This window comes from Vipera ursinii (genome assembly GCF_947247035.1).
Source record: "Vipera ursinii genome assembly, chromosome: 2".
Taxonomy (NCBI): Eukaryota; Metazoa; Chordata; class Lepidosauria; order Squamata; family Viperidae; genus Vipera; species Vipera ursinii.
The window spans coordinates 292,434,178-292,451,309 of NC_139513.1; the positions used below are offsets into that span (position 1 = coordinate 292,434,178).

A 17,132-nucleotide genomic window follows, 5' to 3' on the forward strand; every position below is an offset into this window, starting at 1 on the left:
CGTCCATTGGCGGTCAGGGGCGGCGAGGGCCGCGATTGGCCAGGCGCCCAGCGCGCGCCGCGTGTCCTTGGCCGGCTCCGGGAGGCGGGGCGGCCTTCTCTGGCGTCTCCGGAACGACGGCGGCAGTTGGGCGGGCGAGAGAGGCGCCAGCATGCAGTGGCTGCCTGGGCTGGGCTCGAGCTGGGCCGGTCGGGGCCTGCGGTTGGGGCTGGTGGTGGCGGCGGCCGCGCTGCTGATCCAGGGGCTGCGCGGCTGGGCCTCCTCGCGGCGCTTCGAGTTCGAGCCGGAGGAGATCGCGCGCCTGGCCAAGCACCACGCCGGTGAGGGTTAGGGGGAAGGGGCTCCATCCCCAGGCTGACCCGCGGGAGGTGTGGTGCGGGCGGACTCTAGGGTCCACGATGCTCAGCGAGGCGCTGGGAAGTAAGGCGGGTGGGTTCCAGTTTCCATGGTGCTCAGCGGGGTGCAGGGGAAGTGGAGCAGGTGTCCCATGATTCGCAGCGAGGCGTTGGGGACGGACTCCAGTCGCCATGGGGTTCAGGAAGCCACCGGGGAGCGCCTGAGGGCGAGCTCCAGTCCCCAGCATGCTCAATAAGGCTCCAAGGAAGAGATTCCAGTCTCCATGGTGCTCTGCGGAGCCCTGGGGAAGGTTCACGGGTGGACTCCAGCCCCCATGGTCCTCGTCCCAGCTCAAGTCAACACTACTTTCCCTCCCTCCCCCACTCCTGGCAGGCCTGGACCACGAACTAGCCTTCGCCAAGATCATTGTGGAGCTGCGCCGCCGACACCCGGGGCATGTGCTGCCGGACGAGGACCTACGCTGGGTGTTCATCAATGCCGGCGGTTGGATGGGCTCCATGTGCATCCTCCACGCCTCCCTCTCGGAGTACGTGCTGCTCTTCGGCAGCGCCATCGACACCAGCGGACACTCAGGTGAGCCGGCCAGGCGGGGAAGCTCCCTCGCCGGATTCTCTGATGCTCCCCGAAGGTTTAGTCATTTAGGCTTAGCTTGCTCATATAATCATCCTGTGCTGTTAATGCATTGTACATTGCTAAAACACACTGTGAGAAGCCTTACCCGTGGTTCTTTATTTTGTGTCAGCTGCATATTAATTAGTATATCTAGGTATATGTTGTTGTTTGTATCCCATCTTTATTCTTTTAACAAATAAGTAAAGACGGCAAACATATCCAGAAGACATTCTTCCTCCTATATTCCCCAGAACAACCACTTTGTGAGGTGGGTTGGGTTGCACTGAGGGAGAGAGACTGACCAAAAGTTAACAAGCCAGCTTTCAGGCCTAAGGTGGGAAAAGAACTCATCTTCTCCTAGTTTCTAGCCGGGTGCCTTAGCCCCTAGACCAGGGGTAGGCAGCCTTGGCTGTTTTATGACTCGTGGGCTTCAACTCCCAGAATTCCTGAGCCAGCCACGCTGAGGGGAAAAGGAGAGGTTTCCAAGCTGAGCCGTGCTAGCTCAGGAATTCTAGGAGTTGAAGTCCACGAGTCATAAAAGAGCCAAGCTTGCCTGCCCCTGCCCTAGACCAAATTGTTCCAGTATACATAATACTGGTCTAATGTTCCTATGTTTAATGTCAGGCGTTCCGGTGCTTAACCAGAAAGTCATCCTAGCTTAACGAACTTCCTAGAACAGAATGTTTACCCGTCAGTGCCCTCAAAACATTTACCGTATTTTTCGGACCATAAGACGCACTTTTTTCCCCCAAAAGTGTGGGGGGGAAATGAGGGTGCGTCTTATGGTCCGAAGGTGATCCGTATGGCCAGCCCCAACCTCCGCAAGTGGAAAGCAAGGGAGATTGCCAGGAGCGCGAATCGGCACGTGCTGAGAAACGCCGATCTTGCGCTCCTGCAATCTCCCTCGCTCCGTTTCAGCTTCCCTTGCTACAAGAGAAAGCAGGCTGAAACGGAGCGAGGGAGATTGCCAGGAACGCAAATTGGCCAATCTCGCGCTGCTGCAATCTCCATCGCTCCGTTTCAGCCTGCTTTCTCTTGTATCAAGGGAAGCTGAAACCGAGCGAGGGAGATTGCAGGAGCGCGAGATCGGCCGATTCGCGTTCCTGGCAATCTCCCTCGCTCTGTTTCAGTTTGCTTTCTGGAAGAGAAAGCCGGGCCGCAGGGCCGCCTCCACGGGTACTGCTCTAACGCGGAGAGAGAAGGACAAAGAGGGAGGAAAGGAAGGAAGGAAAAAAGGAAGGGACAATGGGAGAGGGAGGGACAGAAATAGAGAGGGAGAGAGAGAAGGAGAAAGAAATAGGGAGGGAGAGAAGGAGAAAGGGACAGATAGAGGGCGAGAGAGAAAGGGAGAGGGAAACGGAGAGAAAGGGAGAGAGACAAGGAGAATAAAGGGAGGGAAATAGAGGGAGAGAGAGAAGGAGAAAAGGAGGGAAATGGAGAGAGGGAGAAATAGAGGGAAAGAGAAAAATAGAGAAAGAAGGAGAGGGAGAGAAAGGGAGAGAGGAGAGAGAAAGGGAGGGGGAGAGAAAGAGAAGGAGAGAGAAATTAAATTAGTAACATGATTGTTAAGTGAATCTGGTTTCCCCACTAACTTTGCTTGTCAGAAGGTTGCAAAAGGCAATCACATGACCCTGGAACAATGTGACCATCATAAATATGAATCGATTGCCAAGCATCCGAATGTAAATCACATGACCCTGGGGATGCTGCAGTGGTCATAAGTGTGAAAAATGGTCATAAGTCACTTTTTTCAGTGCCGTCGTAACTTTGAACAGTCACTAAGTGAATCATTGTAAGTTGAGGACTACCTGTATCATTTTTTTTCCTTTTGGGGGGGGGGGGTTAAATCAAGTTTTTGACACCTTGCTGGGTGACTGGTGGTACTCGGACATTGCCTTATCCTAAAAGTGGTACAATGGATGAAAAGGTTGAAAAGCCCTGTTTTAGTATACTGGTACCATTTGGTTCAGAATATTTTTTTTCTTGTTTTCCTGCTCTAAAAACTGGGTGCGTCTTATGGTCCGAAAAATACGGTAAGCGGTGTAATTGACACTGTGATATTTTTGGAACTGGTGATCCTCTGTGTAGAATTAAATATGAACAGCTAGAACTTGGAAGCTAGCCTGATCGGTAGAGCAAGACCATCAGCCAACTGCAAAATACAGTTCCACTTTCTATAAAGTAAGGCCCCCCCACCCTACACTTCCAATACTTACTATGATCCTTGCATCTAAACCAGTCTGGCAGTTTTCATTAGTTTCCTGCTGATAAGGGGTTTCCCTTTGCCAGCTAGGTTGCGCTTGTAATTTCTATAAGCAGCTTGTTTCAACCTTGGTAACTTTTTAAGGTGCGTTGACCTTCCTCTGAAGTCCACCCATCTTAAAAGTTCACAAGGTTGAGAAACACTGGCTGACAACAGTGTTAGAGAATCTTCAGGTGGGCAGTGACTGCAAGAAAAAAAAGTAGACTATTCTTAGCTCATCCGGCCACCTTGCCTATAACTGGGACTAGTGTCTGGATGCTCTTTCTCTCCACGGCAGGTCGCTATTGGGTTGATATTTATGACACGATCATCTCAGGGACCTTCCGGCACTGGAAAGAGGGAACGACTAAGAGTGAGCTTTATTACCCAGGTGAGTTGCGGATTTGTTACCCAGAGGCTTACATAAGAAAAGGAACCCCACATTGAGATTCTGCCTGCTTGCCTCCTGCAGGAGATACTATTGTCCACCGTTCCGGAGAGGCCGCCTCCGTGCAGTGGAGCTCCGGCACGTGGATGGTCGAGTATGGCCGAGGCTTCATCCCCTCGACCCTCACCTTTGCCCTTGCTGACACGATCTTCAGCACTCAGGATTTCTTCACCTTCTTCTACACCATCCGAATTTATCTCAAGGCACTGCTCTTGGAGGCTAACACATACTTCAGCGGCACGAGCCAGTGAGTCTTGCTCCTCTCCCAGCAGATGAAACGGTCACCTTCTCCCCCGCCTCTCGTCTTGTATGCTAGTGAACCTGGCGTGGCTCCCATGCTTGCATCTCTTGACCAGACACGGTTGGGTGCAGAGCACGTGTGTTAGAAAGCAAAGATGGATCCACAGCCTTCCCAGTTGCCCATCCACGAATACCTGAATTTTCCTGCTGTAAACCGCGCTGCTCACGAGGTGATGATTCGTAGAGACTAGATATTCGAAGTATTTTGGAGTTGCACGCAGGAGGTTCTAGGTGTTGAATGGAAGGGGTGGTGCCCACGTGCCACGGCATCGATGCATAGTTGACCTAAAGAATGACATTTGCATGGTGGCATGTATTTTGTCATTGTGGCGTTTGCCAGGCACATTTGGAAAGAGAAGTTGCATCCTCTTCGCATGCTTTGGAGATACCTGTTTTGATGCCGTCACCAAGCTCCGTTGGTCTATTCTCTGCCTTGTGGGGGGGGGCTCTTGATCCCCACAAAATTAAAAAGCAGAATAACGTTTTGGATTGAGCCCTTAAAAGTATACACTTACCCTACTGTTTAAGGCATACAAATACTTCCTAGGACTTCCTTTTCATCCCCCGCTTTAATTTCCCAGATGGAAAACGGGTAATTTGGCTGAGCAATATCTGCATCCACAGGCTGGAAAACCGCCATGCGGTTTTCGGCTAGGCTTCTGGAATCCAGCAGACTCGCGTTGTTCCTTAGGATCTCTTGTGTGTGGATCTTCCACAGCTCTGTCTTGCTCCTCATCTGGAAAAGTAATTTGGAATTCCAGTTGTGTTTCCTTGGGTCTATCATGGACCTTTTCTCTCACCACAAATCAACCAACTCTGCTCCTGTGTGGATAATTAACTCATCTTTACATGCACGCAGCATCCAATTTCAGATAATTTCCTCATCTGTTTTAGATCTTCCACATCATTACTGGGAGGGGGGGGAGAGACATTTTCCTATTCTTTCATGTTGTCCTCCTCCCGTCCTATAAGAGAGAAAAAAATTCAGAGCCCACAGTGGGTTGGTGATTATTGTCCACATGTACCTCATCCATTTAAGACTAGATATATATTTGGAGCTAAATCTAGCTCTTCGAGTTAGTAGGCTGGGTCAGTTAGCTCACTTGGTGGAATTTGCACATTTTTAATCATCTTCACCGTCCATGGCCCAGTTAACCACATCATGGAAACAGAGCTCGTGGTTCTGAAGAGATGCTATTATAATTAAGTAGTAGCTGCTGTGTAGGACAGTCAGCATTTTATAGCTGCCTTTTGTGACTGGTGCTTCCTGTATGTCTTAATGCCTCGAGCGCCAATAACCAAAATGTCTTTTGCAGCCATCGTTTTTTCCAAAATGGATTGTAGACGTTCTCAAGATCTCATCCCAGTTTGGTCCTGTAATAGTGCAGAACCGCCATCCATCACCCAAACTATGCGCCTTATTCTCTTGAGCTATGCACATGTGTGTGTGTGTGTTTATATATATATACACATATATACATATATATACCTCCTGTCATTGATGTATCTGGCTGAAAACCAGTTGTTGTTCCCTGGAAGAAAGGGTTGAAGCTGTTTGACTCAAAAATGGACCTTCTAAAGTGGCAGAAATGGCCAAACTCTGAATGTTTAGTTCTTTAGCTTGAAATTCAATCACCAACAAACCAAGGCACCTCTTTTTTCCTTCTCTCAGAATATCCCGAAAATTGCAATCACCCAAAGAGGGGTGTCATTACCCAACCACGAAGCTTCCTTTTCTTCATATCCAGTATTATTAATCCAGAAGATCCTGTTTCTGTAGCATGGAAATTAAGCTTATTGTATTAGTGGTCAGTTCTGGACTCTCCTGGTCCCAGAATGCGCACGAGAGATCCTGGTCCTGAATGCTTCGTTCTCTGGCACATTCAGTCTTCTGAAAGAGTCCACCATTCCTCCTCCGAACGCTCTGAGATTGCTGGACTGTCGAAACTTGGCTCATTTTTGGCCCTCATTATTTTATCATCATCAGGGCTCCAGTCTGGATCCTTCCTTTTTCCCCAGCTTAATTTTGCCTAGATGAAAGAGCCGACACTTCCCTTGGAAAAGGGAGGCTTATCCCTTCTTGTGTGTTGTTGAAATCCTTCCTCCCTTTCGCCTTTTGGTTTTGTCTGTTTTCCTTCTGAAAGACGTGCAGAACTTTATAGAAAGTGCCGATAGATGGCAATCATCATTTGTCTTGACTCTTGACCAACCCCAATGTAGTTGGGTTCTTTTGATTCCTCCTTGCAGCAGTCATGCAAAGTCTCTCGAACTACTGTTGACACACGCTGACACACGCACCCTTCCCCTCCAGGGCTGCTGCAAGGAGGGCTGGCATAGTCCAGTAGCCAGGTTTGATGGGTTGTGTTGGCTGGCAAGTTGCCTCTAGCCATGAGAGATCCCGAATTCCTCCCCACATAGGGCCATCCGTGGACTTTACTAATTTGGGTTTGGTTTTGTTTTTTCTGGGAGTTGATAAATCTTAGAGTTTTAAGGGTGCTTTTCCTCCCCCCCCTTTCCTCCCACGCTGAGCTCAAGCTGTCCTTTGTTCAGATCAGATCAAATGCAGTGACGCATTGCAGAAAATTTGCCCAGCCCCAAGGCTTTCGTGCCTCTCCTTCCGCTGACCGCTCTGTCTCTGAAGCAGTCCTTCAGTGAGGCTGACAGCTAATTGGCATGGATAAGGCCAGAACTTGCAGTCTGTCGGAACCATCGGTCAAATATACAGCATGTCTCTGGTTTCTATTATCTCAGTTACTGCAAGTGTATCATGTCTGATGTTCACGAACAAGTGTTTGAGAATTAGTGTGGGTGTGTGATTGTTATACTTTGACTAAAAAAAAAAAGAATACAATGGACTGTGATTAAACCTGGCTTTGTGTCCCTGCTTTGAACACTGTTGCAAAATAGACATTTACAAACAACACCCAAGCACACATTGTTCTGTGTGAATTCCAGGCAGAGATTCAGGCGTTATTTGACCCAGATAATATATATGCACAGTTGGTCCTTGACTTACAACAGTTGTTTTAGTGACCATTCGGGGATGGGGGGGGGGAATCACTGAAAAAAGTGAGTTATGACTTTTTCACAACTGTTTTTTTTTAAATCCCATTTATATCCCACCCTTCTCCAAAGACTCAGGGTGGCTTACAATCTATAAAGCACAAATCAATGTGCTTAGCAATAGCCTTCATTCTATGTATATACCTGCTTATTAGGGCTTTCGGGGGGGCCCAAGCGGCATTATTACAAAGTCAGCTTATTGCCCCCAACAATCTGGGTCCTCATTTTACCTACCTCGGAAGGATGGAAGGCTGAGTCAACCTTGAGCCTGGTGGGACGCGAACCTGCACTAATTGCAGGCAGCTGGTGTTACTTAAGGAGGCATTAGCCCACTGCTCCACCAAGGCTCCTGTTGCCGAATCTTCGCTTTTTTCAGAATAAAGCTTTGTTAGCGTCCCTTATGAGAGACTCATTTAGTTGCTTCCAGTGGAGCCATTTAAAGCTTTTAAGAGCAGAAGTTGATTACTCTTGACTTACGTGGTCCTTATTCCTAAACACTGATCTGCCTTTGGTCATGGTATTGTTTTTCTACTAATTATCCAGTTAGTAGGTGATGGCTCGGCGGTCAAAAGACGCCGGGTTCGAAACCCAAGCGCTGTGCGACAAGGCATGCTCCCGTTCCTTGCTCCATCTCCTGCCCACCTAGCAGTTTGAAAGCATTCAAATGCGAGTAGATGAATAAGTTCCACTTTGGTGGGAAGGTAAGAGTGTTCTGTGCTCCTTTGTTGTATAACCACACTGGCCATGTGAAGCATCTTCGGACAATTCTGGCTCCCTCAGCCAAGAAACACGAGCTGAGAGCCGGACATTACTGGACAGAGGAAGCCTTTACCTTTATCCAATTACCAAAGAAGAGTTAGAGCCGCGATATCAGAAATTTAGCTATCGCCCATCACTTGCTCAGAGTTTGCATTGGGTAAAATTCTGCCTATGAAGACTCAGCCTATTAAAGCCTTGTTGATTCCTTGGAATGCCATTTCCACTTTATGCTATACAGACTCTGTTCCTCATTGTGCGATAGGTCTCTTGTACTGACTAGAGAACTGAGGGAAGTCCGTTAAACTCTCAGCGTTCATAAAAGAATCAACTGTTCTATCCCCACCACATGTCTAAAAGTAACCTGTGTAGGACCTTTTCCAGCTTTTCAGAAAACAGGCAGCTCATTTTGAGATGTTTGCCTACCAGAGTAATGGAATAATAAAGTTGGAAGGGACCTTGGAGGTCATCTAGTCCAACCCCCTGCTCAAGCAGGAGACCCTGTACCATTCAGGACAAATTTCTTCTTAGAAATCTCAGGTGATGGAGCACCCACAACTTCTGAAAGTAAGCCATTCCACTGCTTAACAGAATAATAGTTACTCTACTATACGTTATATAGCCAACTGGGTGACTTTGGGCCAATTCGTCCTTATCAGCCCGCTCCACCTCACAGGGTGGTGGTTGTGGGGAAAATAGGAGGAGGAGGAACTGTTAAGTGTGTTCATTTCATTGAGTTATTTACTTAAATAATAAAGGCAGGACATAAACTCAAAAACAGAACAAGAATGGGGAGAGACTTGGACGTCCGATTTTGCGCTATACCGCATGGCCGAGGGATTGAGGAGCTCCGCACCCCATGGCTAGTTTCGTCCTGCCAGGGGACCTTAAATGGATCTAAAGTCGCCCTGGAGAGGCATCGAAGTAAGAGGTGCCCCAATGATCGTGAAACAACAGCAGTCGTCCCGGTCGATCTGGGGAAAAACCAGACAGAAGAAAGGCTGGCCACACCTCAGTGACCAGCCCAAGCTACTTGCAGCCGAAGTCCAAAGGCACTAACCCAGGCTCTTATGACTCATGGACTTCAACTCCCAGAATTTCTGAGCCAGCTGGCTCAGGAATTTTGGGAGTTGAAGTCCATGAGTCATAAAAGAGCCAAGGTTGCCTACCGCTGCACTAACCAGAACAACGGTGAACAGCATGCTTGAAACTGGGTGAGGAATTCAATCTTCTATTTTGTATCTGATTTTCTGGAAAAGATTCCCAAGAAGCAAAAAAATCCTCCCAAAGTTAGAAGGGAGGGGACTACACCCCCACTCTCCCATAGATGGAAGTGGCGAATGAAACTCTTACGGGGAACAAAAATATATTGAAATGAGGTTAAACATACTACAGTCTGGATAAATTTGAAAGCTTAGAAAACTTAAAATTCCATACCTGGAGAAGTATTGATGAAATTATAAATAATAATAACTTTGCTTTAAAAGCTGGAAAATGAACAGCTATTGACACCTAGTGGAGGATTAGAGAAAACTATAGCTGCATTGACTCAGAATTTGGCAAGACGCCCAGAAGTAGCAAAAAAAAAAAACAGCTGGGTATAAAGCACTGGGCTGTCTACAACAGAGTGAAGTTATATATGTTTAGAAACTGCAGACCTGGGATTCTGCATTTTTAAGTTTAAGAACTGTTTGCAGAGAAAGAAAAACCTTGACCTTTGGTTAATCTTCTAAAGGGGAAGTTACTGGAAAGCTTTCAGGTGGTTAAACACTTTGGACTGAAATTTTGGCTGGCTGATAATCATAAGACCCCTGAAAAGAAGAACTGTTACAAAGTACTGCTTTCAGTGGTACTTTGATAATTGGAAATGTATTGGATTATAAATACCATATATAAAGATAAGAACTACACAAGATTTGGTTGTTTGGATTTTAAGATGGGCTGGTTTGATAAAGCTAATTAAAGAAATTATGGTACCAGTGAAAAACTACTTAGAGGAGGGAGACAAAATGGATGTTGTATATTTATCTAAAAGTGAGAGAAAACCACACCAAACACTTGCTGAAGACCCCAGCATGGAACATAAAGATCTGCAGGAACACTGACTCAAGACAAAGCAAATACATTCCAGGACAAAATATATGCAATGCTGTGACAGATTCAAATGACAATGGTCTTAAATCATGATGAGATTACAAGCAACTTTGATAACATAAATGAACATATCTCTAATCTAAACTCACAAACAACGCTCAAAAAATGACGATTAAAGAATGAACAAATCAGACAATAGAATACAAATCAGGAAAATGACTTAAATATGGTGTCAATGCTGCAACAATTCTGGCTGAAGACATTTCTGCTTCGTTTTTGGTTGCCACAGTACTGGGAGGGGGGGATGAGTGGTTTTAAGGCTAGACTAAACAATAAATTGTCCCGTGGGAACCAAGGTCATTGGTGCTTGGGTGTTGGTGGGCTGAGCCTTCTGTTAGAAAACCCGCCAAAGTAGTTTATTGGGGAATGTGATTACTGACATCGTGCTGGGGTGGGAAGTTCAATTTTGTAACATTGTAACGTTTGGAAGGCACTCCAGTCTTGGTTTTACTTTTGATCGTGCCGATACTTTGTAGCCAATAAGTATGTTCTTTAAGGAAACCTCTTGCCTTGGAGTTGTTACTGGTCTCATCTATTGGAACCGTGACATGGAAGCTACAAATGAGAACTACAACTTAATACGAACAAAAGAAAATCTGCAAACTTTTGCTACAACAAAGAAAATAAAAAACATGTTTTACTTTCCAGGACTTCAAAACAAACTTGAGGACAAAAAAAAAGATTTAATAAAATGGATTAAAGAGCTGTCAGGACAATCATTAAAGCGTGGGAGACAAAAAAAACCTGAATATTCTACTTAACTTATCTTTTTTATCCCCAACAGTATCTACAAAAATACAACCTGGCAAGCTAAACCTACTGATTTGGAAAGCAGCTTGGCAAAAGAAAATTGGAATTAGATGTAAGAGATGTGATTCAACTTACCAGATGGAATACTATATGACTAAACACCTGTTTGAATACGGTTAAAAAATATAAAGTTTGGATATAAAGAGGCCATATACTAAGATTGCTAGATGGTGTGCTATATGATTAAATACTTGTTTGAACGTGGTTAAAAGAATAGACAAAGCTTGGACATAAAGGGGCCTTTTAGTAAGAGGGATAAGATATATAAGTAGTATCATGCTTTTATAATATATGAAATGTAAAAATATTGAGATGGTGTATTTGAATGAAATGTTTGGGTGTTCAAAGGTAATGATTTTTGAGAAAATTATGACTGATAAGTGGTTTCAATATTGAGGGGAAATTAAGCTTAAATAAGAATTCGAAAGCACGTAAAAATGCAGGTAGAAAAATAGGGACCACTCCGGTGGGAAGGTAACAGCGTTCCGTGCGCCTTTGGCGTCTAGTCATGCCGGCCACATGACCACGGAGACGTCCTCGGACAAGCGCTGGCTCTTCAGCTTTGAAACGGAGATGAGCACCGGCCCCTAGAGTCGGAAACGACTAGCACGCATGTGCGGGGGAACCTTTACCTTTACCTTTAAGAATCTCGAAAACAGGACATATAATGACTTAATAAGATGACTTCTATAAATACAATTGAAACAAGCTGATTAGAAATGTTATACATTGATGTTATTGTTATATGTACAAATACTAGAAAAATGTTTATACCCAACTCTATATGTATTGAAAGTATGAAGAATTATTTGTTTAATGTAGACAAAAGGGGAACATTACTGGAAGAAGAGAAGATCAAGGAAATATATTTTCAACTAATGTATTGATCAGTTATAGAAATTAATTATTATTGATTGTTTTAAAATATATAAACCCAGACAACACATTGTTCAATAAGCACTGAAGTTTGTTATTGTAAAAAATTAATAAAATATTTTTTAAAAAAAGAATGGGGTGAGACTTACAGAACAGAATTAAAGAATAACATAGTTAGTAGGGACCCTGGAGTTCTTCTAGTCCAACCACTGGTTCAAGGCCCTAGGTTTTCCTGCTTGAGCAGGGGGTTGGACTAGAAGACCTTCAAGGTCCCTTCCAACTCTTGTTATTCTATTCTTACACAGAAACAGGCATCTCAAACACAAAGCCTCAAAGAACATATAAAAACCCACCTACTCTTAACCCTAAATGGACTCCAGAAGATGGTAGAGGACAGGAAGGCCTGTAGGAACGTCGTCCATGGGGTCACAGTGGGTCAGACATGACTTCGCAACTAACAACAACAACTCTTAACCCCATTTTGTCAGTCACCTCAGAAACGTGCTGCTATCACTGAAGTTTCTGGCTACCAAGTGAACAGAGACCTCCTTTCCAAAATGCAGCCTGCCTCCAAATTCATTTGGCCCCTGCGTTTTACTCCCAGCTTGGAACTAGACCGGATTTTTCTTCCAACATGTGACCAGACCCAATTTTTATTTATTTATTTTATTTATTCGTATCCCATCTATTTTATGACCTTTCAAGCCACAGTCGTTAAACAAATCCATTGTTCACCATGAATGAACATGGTTTTTTTTTACCAGAAACAGAAGTAATCACTGTTTTTCAGTAAAAATATCATAAGGCCCATTCACATGACCGCGGGGTGCCACAAATGGCCATATATACAGGCTACTTTCCGAGTCTCAAGATGCAATCATGTCCCCTTGTGTGTGTGTGTGGACATTGGAACTTCAAAACTGGGTCATAAGTCCCATTTTGGGGGTTTGTTGGACCTCTGAATGGTCACTAAGCAACCAGTCATAAGTCGAGGACTACCTGTAGCTTATTCTGTCTTTCTGCAGTGCCGCAAATTTTCTCCTGCTGATCTACTGCCTGTTTTTTCCAAAGCCCACCAGGGGGCAGCTGCCATCCACTTTTGCACAAATGGACGATAGAATAGATAGATAGATAGATAGATAGATAGATAGATAGATAGATAGATAGATAGATAGATAGATAGATAGATGAATGATAGATAATCTTGTCATTTTTTACTATGGGCACGCTGACACATTAAAAATGAGATAGCTTAGTTTCAAAAGTACATACACGTAACATAAACATGCTATATACAAGATGTATATACCTGCACCCTTACATATAAATACATATAAATATTAATCTGTTAACATTAAATGTTAATATGTAAATATTAATAGAGCTTAAGTTGCGAGAAGCAAGCATGCCGACTCTACTTCCTGGGTAGCCATCATAATACCTAGGAAGACCACATCTTCCAGACCAGGGGTGACATGATAGCAGTGTCCCAATATTTGAGGGGCTGCCACAAAGAAGAGGGAGTCAAGCTATCCCCCCAAAGCATCTGAGTGCAGCAAAAAAAAGTAACAGATGAAAACTAATCAAGGAGAGAAGGAACCTAGAACTAAGGAGAAATTTCCTGATGGAACAATTAACCAGTAGAACGACTTGCCTCTAGGAAGTTGCGGATGCTTTGTCACTGGAGGCTTTCAAAAAGAGATTGGACAACTATTTGTCATAATGGAATAGGGTCTCCTGCCTGAGCAGAGAGTTTATTATTATTTATTATTTATTTATTAATTCGGTGTATATACCATCCTACTCCCAAAGGACTCAGGGCGGTTTACAAGGCAAAATTTAAAAACAATACAATATAAAATTAAAATTAAATTAAGTCTAGCCGCAAAAAATTAAAATCACAATTTAAAAACATTAAACCCCTCAGTCCAGACCAGATAGCTCAAAGAGCCAGGTTTTTAGGTCCCGGCGAAATGAACGAAGGTCGGGGGCAGTCCGGAGTTCCGTTGGCAGTTGATTCCATAGGGCAGGCACTCCCACAGAGAACGCCCTCCCCCTGGGGATCGCCCGTTGGCAATCCTTGACCGGCGGTACCCTGAGGAGGCCCTCCCTGTGGGAGCGCACAGGACGATGGGAAGATGATGCCGGCAGCAGGTGTTCCCTCAGATAGTCCGGACCCAAGCCATTTAGGGCTTTATAGGTCATCACCAGCACCTTGAATCTCACCCGGAGGGCAACCGGAAGCCAATGCAGCTCGCGGAGAAGAGGTGTTACATGGGAGTATCGGGAGACCCCCAACACAACTCGCGCGGCTGCATTCTGCACCAGCTGAAGCCTCCGAGTGGTCCTCAGGGGCAGCCCCATGTAGAGAGCATTGCAGTAGTCTAGCCGGGAGGTCACGAGCGCATGGGTGACTGTGCGTAGGGCATCTCGGTCCAAATAGGGCCGTAACTGGCGCACTAGGCGAACCTGGGAAAAAGCCCTCCTGGCCACGGTTCCTATATGATCTTCCAAACTGAGCCGTGAATCCAGGAGGACGCCCAAGTTGGACTAAAGGACCTCCGAGGTCCCTGTTACGCTATGTGAGTGGAGTTAGGATACCAGCTAAATGAGCTCATTCATTATCACAGGCATTCTCATGCTGACATCCCTCTTCAACAGAAGCACGAACTCTTTCGCCAAAGATGGAAAAAGACAAAACCAAGAATTTCAGAAAAGGTCCATTTGACAGCTCTGTTTTAAAGCAATCTCTTGTCAAGGCTGACCAGCTCGGGATGGCTTGATTGTCCTTGCCAGGAGGCTCTTAAACTTTCATGGGATCACAGTTGGTGGGAGTTGGTGGAGAAGGTTGCAAAGACCGTGGTGGTTTCACATTTTTATCGCAATAAGCTCTCAGCTCTACTGGGTTCTCCGTAGCTACCTGTGGTTGCGAAAGCTGAACATTTTAAAAAGAAGCAACAGGAAGAAAATTGACTCATTTGAGCTGTGGTGCTGGAGAGGGCTCCTGCATATTCCTTGGACAGCAAAGGACACCAACAAATAAATTGTTGTTAGCTACAAAGTCGTGTCCGACCCATCGCGACCCCATGGACAACGTTCCTCCAGGCCTTCCTGTCCTCTACCATCTTCTGGAGTCCATTTAAGCTCACGCCTACTGCTTCAGTGACTCCATCCAGCCACCTCATTCTCTATGAATTGGTTTAAGTTAATTTTTAATCTATCAGCAATTATTGTCGCAAATATTTTATAATCTGAATTAAGAAGGGATATTGGCCTATAAGTCCTGCATGGACTTAGCTTGTCAGGAGGCTCACAAAACCTGATCACATGTCCCCGGGACACTGAAACCGTCATAAATATGAGTCGGTTGCCAAAAGTCTGAATTTTGATCCCGTGACCGTGGGGATGCTGCCACCGTCGTAAGTGTGGAAAATGGTCATAAGTTTACTTTTTTCAGTGCTGCTGTAAATTTGAACGGTCACTAAACCAACTGTTGTATGTTGAGGACTATCTTTATATGGGGGAGGGCAGCAAGGGTGATTTCCTTTGTTGTTGTTAGTTGCAAAGTCGTGTCCGACCCATCGCGACCCCCTGGACAACCTTCCTCCAGGCCTTCCTGTCCTCTACCATCTTCTGGAGTCCCTTTAAGCTCACGCCTACTGCTTCAGTGACTCCATCCAGCCACCTCATTCTCTGTCGTCCCCTTCTTCACTTGCCCTCAACCTTTCCCAGCATTAGGCTCTTCTCCAGTGAGTCCTTCCTTCTCATTAGGTGGCCAAAGTATCTGAGTTTTAGCTTCAGGATCTGACAGTCAGGATCTGGCAGTCAGGGTTGATCTCCTCTAGGACTCTAGGAATCGTGCTTCGAAGAGTTCGTGGCAAAAGGAAACCAGGCCGGCAAAGAATACGGCGGCTGGACACCCTCAAAGCTGACCCCAGCCTGAGCAGAGAACAACTTAGAGAAGCAGAGCAAGATCGGAAGGATGGGGAGAGACCTGGCCCAGAGAACCGCCAAGGGTGGGACCTGACTGAATGGATAATATATCATCATTTCCTCTCTTGCTTCCTTCTCCTACCTGTTGATCCTCACCCAGCGCAGCACCAATTATGCCAGCGGTCCTCAAACCTGGCCGCTTTAAGACTTGTGGAGTTGGCCGCTTTAAGGCATGCTGGCTGGGGAGTCGAAGTCCACAAGTCTTTAAGGCGGCCAAGTTTGAGGACCCCTGATTTATGCTATGCTGGACCTTCCAGGGGCTTATTCAAGGAGGGTCAACAAACGCAAGATGGCCACCTTCTCTTTGATGGATGGCATGCAGGTGGTCTAGAATAAAAGGGGCGGGGGCTTTGGTTGCAGGTTCATAGCTGCTGTCAATTCCATGTGCAAAACCCCGAGGGTCTTCCTGTCAGAGGCCTTTCTGTGGCACCAGAACCCACACCCTCCCTTCCCTTCGCCTCTTAAAAGTTCTCTGACTTTTTTTTTTTTTAAAAAAAAGGAGTTTGAAGACCTATGGATCTGAGTAGTGGCTTAGAGCAGCGGGGGGGGGGGGCTGCTTCCTTTATCCATTTAATTTAACTCCTTCAGTTTAGCCCATCATTAAGATTGGTGGGCTTTCCAATGACCAATTCTTGCATATTAACTGCGGCTGTAAGCATTTATTTTATTTTATTTTAATTCCATTTATATCCCGCCCTTCTCCAAAGACTCAGGGCGGCTTACAAGCTTAGCAGTAGCCTTCATTCTATGTATATGCCTGCTTATTAGGGCTTTCATGCACCCCCCAAGCGGCATTATTACAAAGTCAGCTTAATTGCCCCCAACAATCTGGGTCCTCATTTTACCTACCTGGGAAGGATGGAAGGCTGAGTCAACCTTGAGCCTGGTGGGACTCGAACCTGCACTAATTGCAGGCAGCTGGTGTTACTTAAGGAGGCATTAGCCCACTGCTCCACCAAGGCTGCTTGCTTTAGTTTTAAATGAAGCTGTCTTGGTCGGTTGGTGGTGGTGTGAATGGGATTTAAATGAAAAGATTCTTTTTATCTGTTTGGTTGTTGTTGTTTTTTATCTGCACCATTCCTTCATGAAGGTATGTAAGAAATGTCATCCTCTTTTTTTTTCTTCCTGGTAACCCATTGACCAGGGTCCATAATCTGCTGCCATCACCACTCCTTCTTCTCTTTCTCCCTCCACCTGTCGTTCTCTCCCCCCCATCTTTTTCTCCTATCTTCTCTCTTGTCTTCTCCTCCTTTTCTTTCTTCTCCTCTTCCTCCTCCTCTCCCATCTGTCCTTCTGTCTACTCCTCTTCCTCCTCCCTTTGCCTTCTCGTTCTTCTCCTTCTCCTCTCTTCCACTTGTCCTTCTCTCCTTTCTCACCCCCTCCTCCTTCTCCCTTCTTCCCCTCCTCCTCTCCCCTTTGTCCTTCTCTCCTCCCTTCTCCTCCTCTTCCTCCCATTCTTCTCTTTTCCTTTCTCCTCGTCTTCCTCCTTCCTCATATAGATGGATGACTCAAGTCTATTGC

At 45.6% G+C, this 17,132-nt stretch overlaps 1 protein-coding gene and 1 long non-coding RNA gene across 3 annotated transcripts in view; one reads left to right on the forward strand and one right to left on the reverse strand.

The window, feature by feature from the left end:
* Window positions 1-3,414, reverse strand: part of LOC310635708 — a 172,240-nt gene extending 168,826 nt beyond the window's left edge. The window contains exon 1 of the long non-coding RNA XR_014491486.1: window positions 2,922-3,414. This is a non-coding gene — a long non-coding RNA (uncharacterized lncRNA). The remainder of the gene's footprint in view (window positions 1-2,921) is intronic.
* On the forward strand, window positions 98-11,736 carry SIGMAR1 (sigma non-opioid intracellular receptor 1). Of its 2 annotated transcripts, XM_083354902.1 has the most exons (6): window positions 98-320; window positions 730-930; window positions 3,510-3,602; window positions 3,684-3,906; window positions 10,717-10,794; window positions 11,565-11,736. In XM_083354902.1, the coding sequence occupies exons 1-5, from the start codon at window positions 152-154 to the stop codon at window positions 10,790-10,792; spliced, it is 762 nt and encodes a 253-aa protein (XP_083211028.1). In that variant the 5' UTR covers window positions 98-151; the 3' UTR covers window positions 10,793-10,794; window positions 11,565-11,736. The 2 variants fall into 2 exon arrangements, with proteins under 2 accessions (XP_083211028.1, XP_083211027.1); XM_083354901.1 differs by lacking the exons at window positions 10,717-10,794; window positions 11,565-11,736 and adding an exon at window positions 5,632-6,825.
* Window positions 11,737-17,132: the final 5,396 nt, after the last annotated feature.

Bases quoted from the DNA above. Each gene is read 5' to 3' on its own strand.
- SIGMAR1 (XM_083354901.1), top strand. From the start codon at position 152: ATGCAGTGGCTGCCTGGGCTGGGCTCGAGCTGGGCCGGTCGGGGCCTG. The intron at 931-3,509 runs GTGAGCCGGCCA...TCTCCACGGCAG, and splicing joins CGACACCAGCGGACACTCAG to GTCGCTATTGGGTTGATATT. The intron at 3,603-3,683 runs GTGAGTTGCGGA...TGCCTCCTGCAG, and splicing joins GAGTGAGCTTTATTACCCAG to GAGATACTATTGTCCACCGT.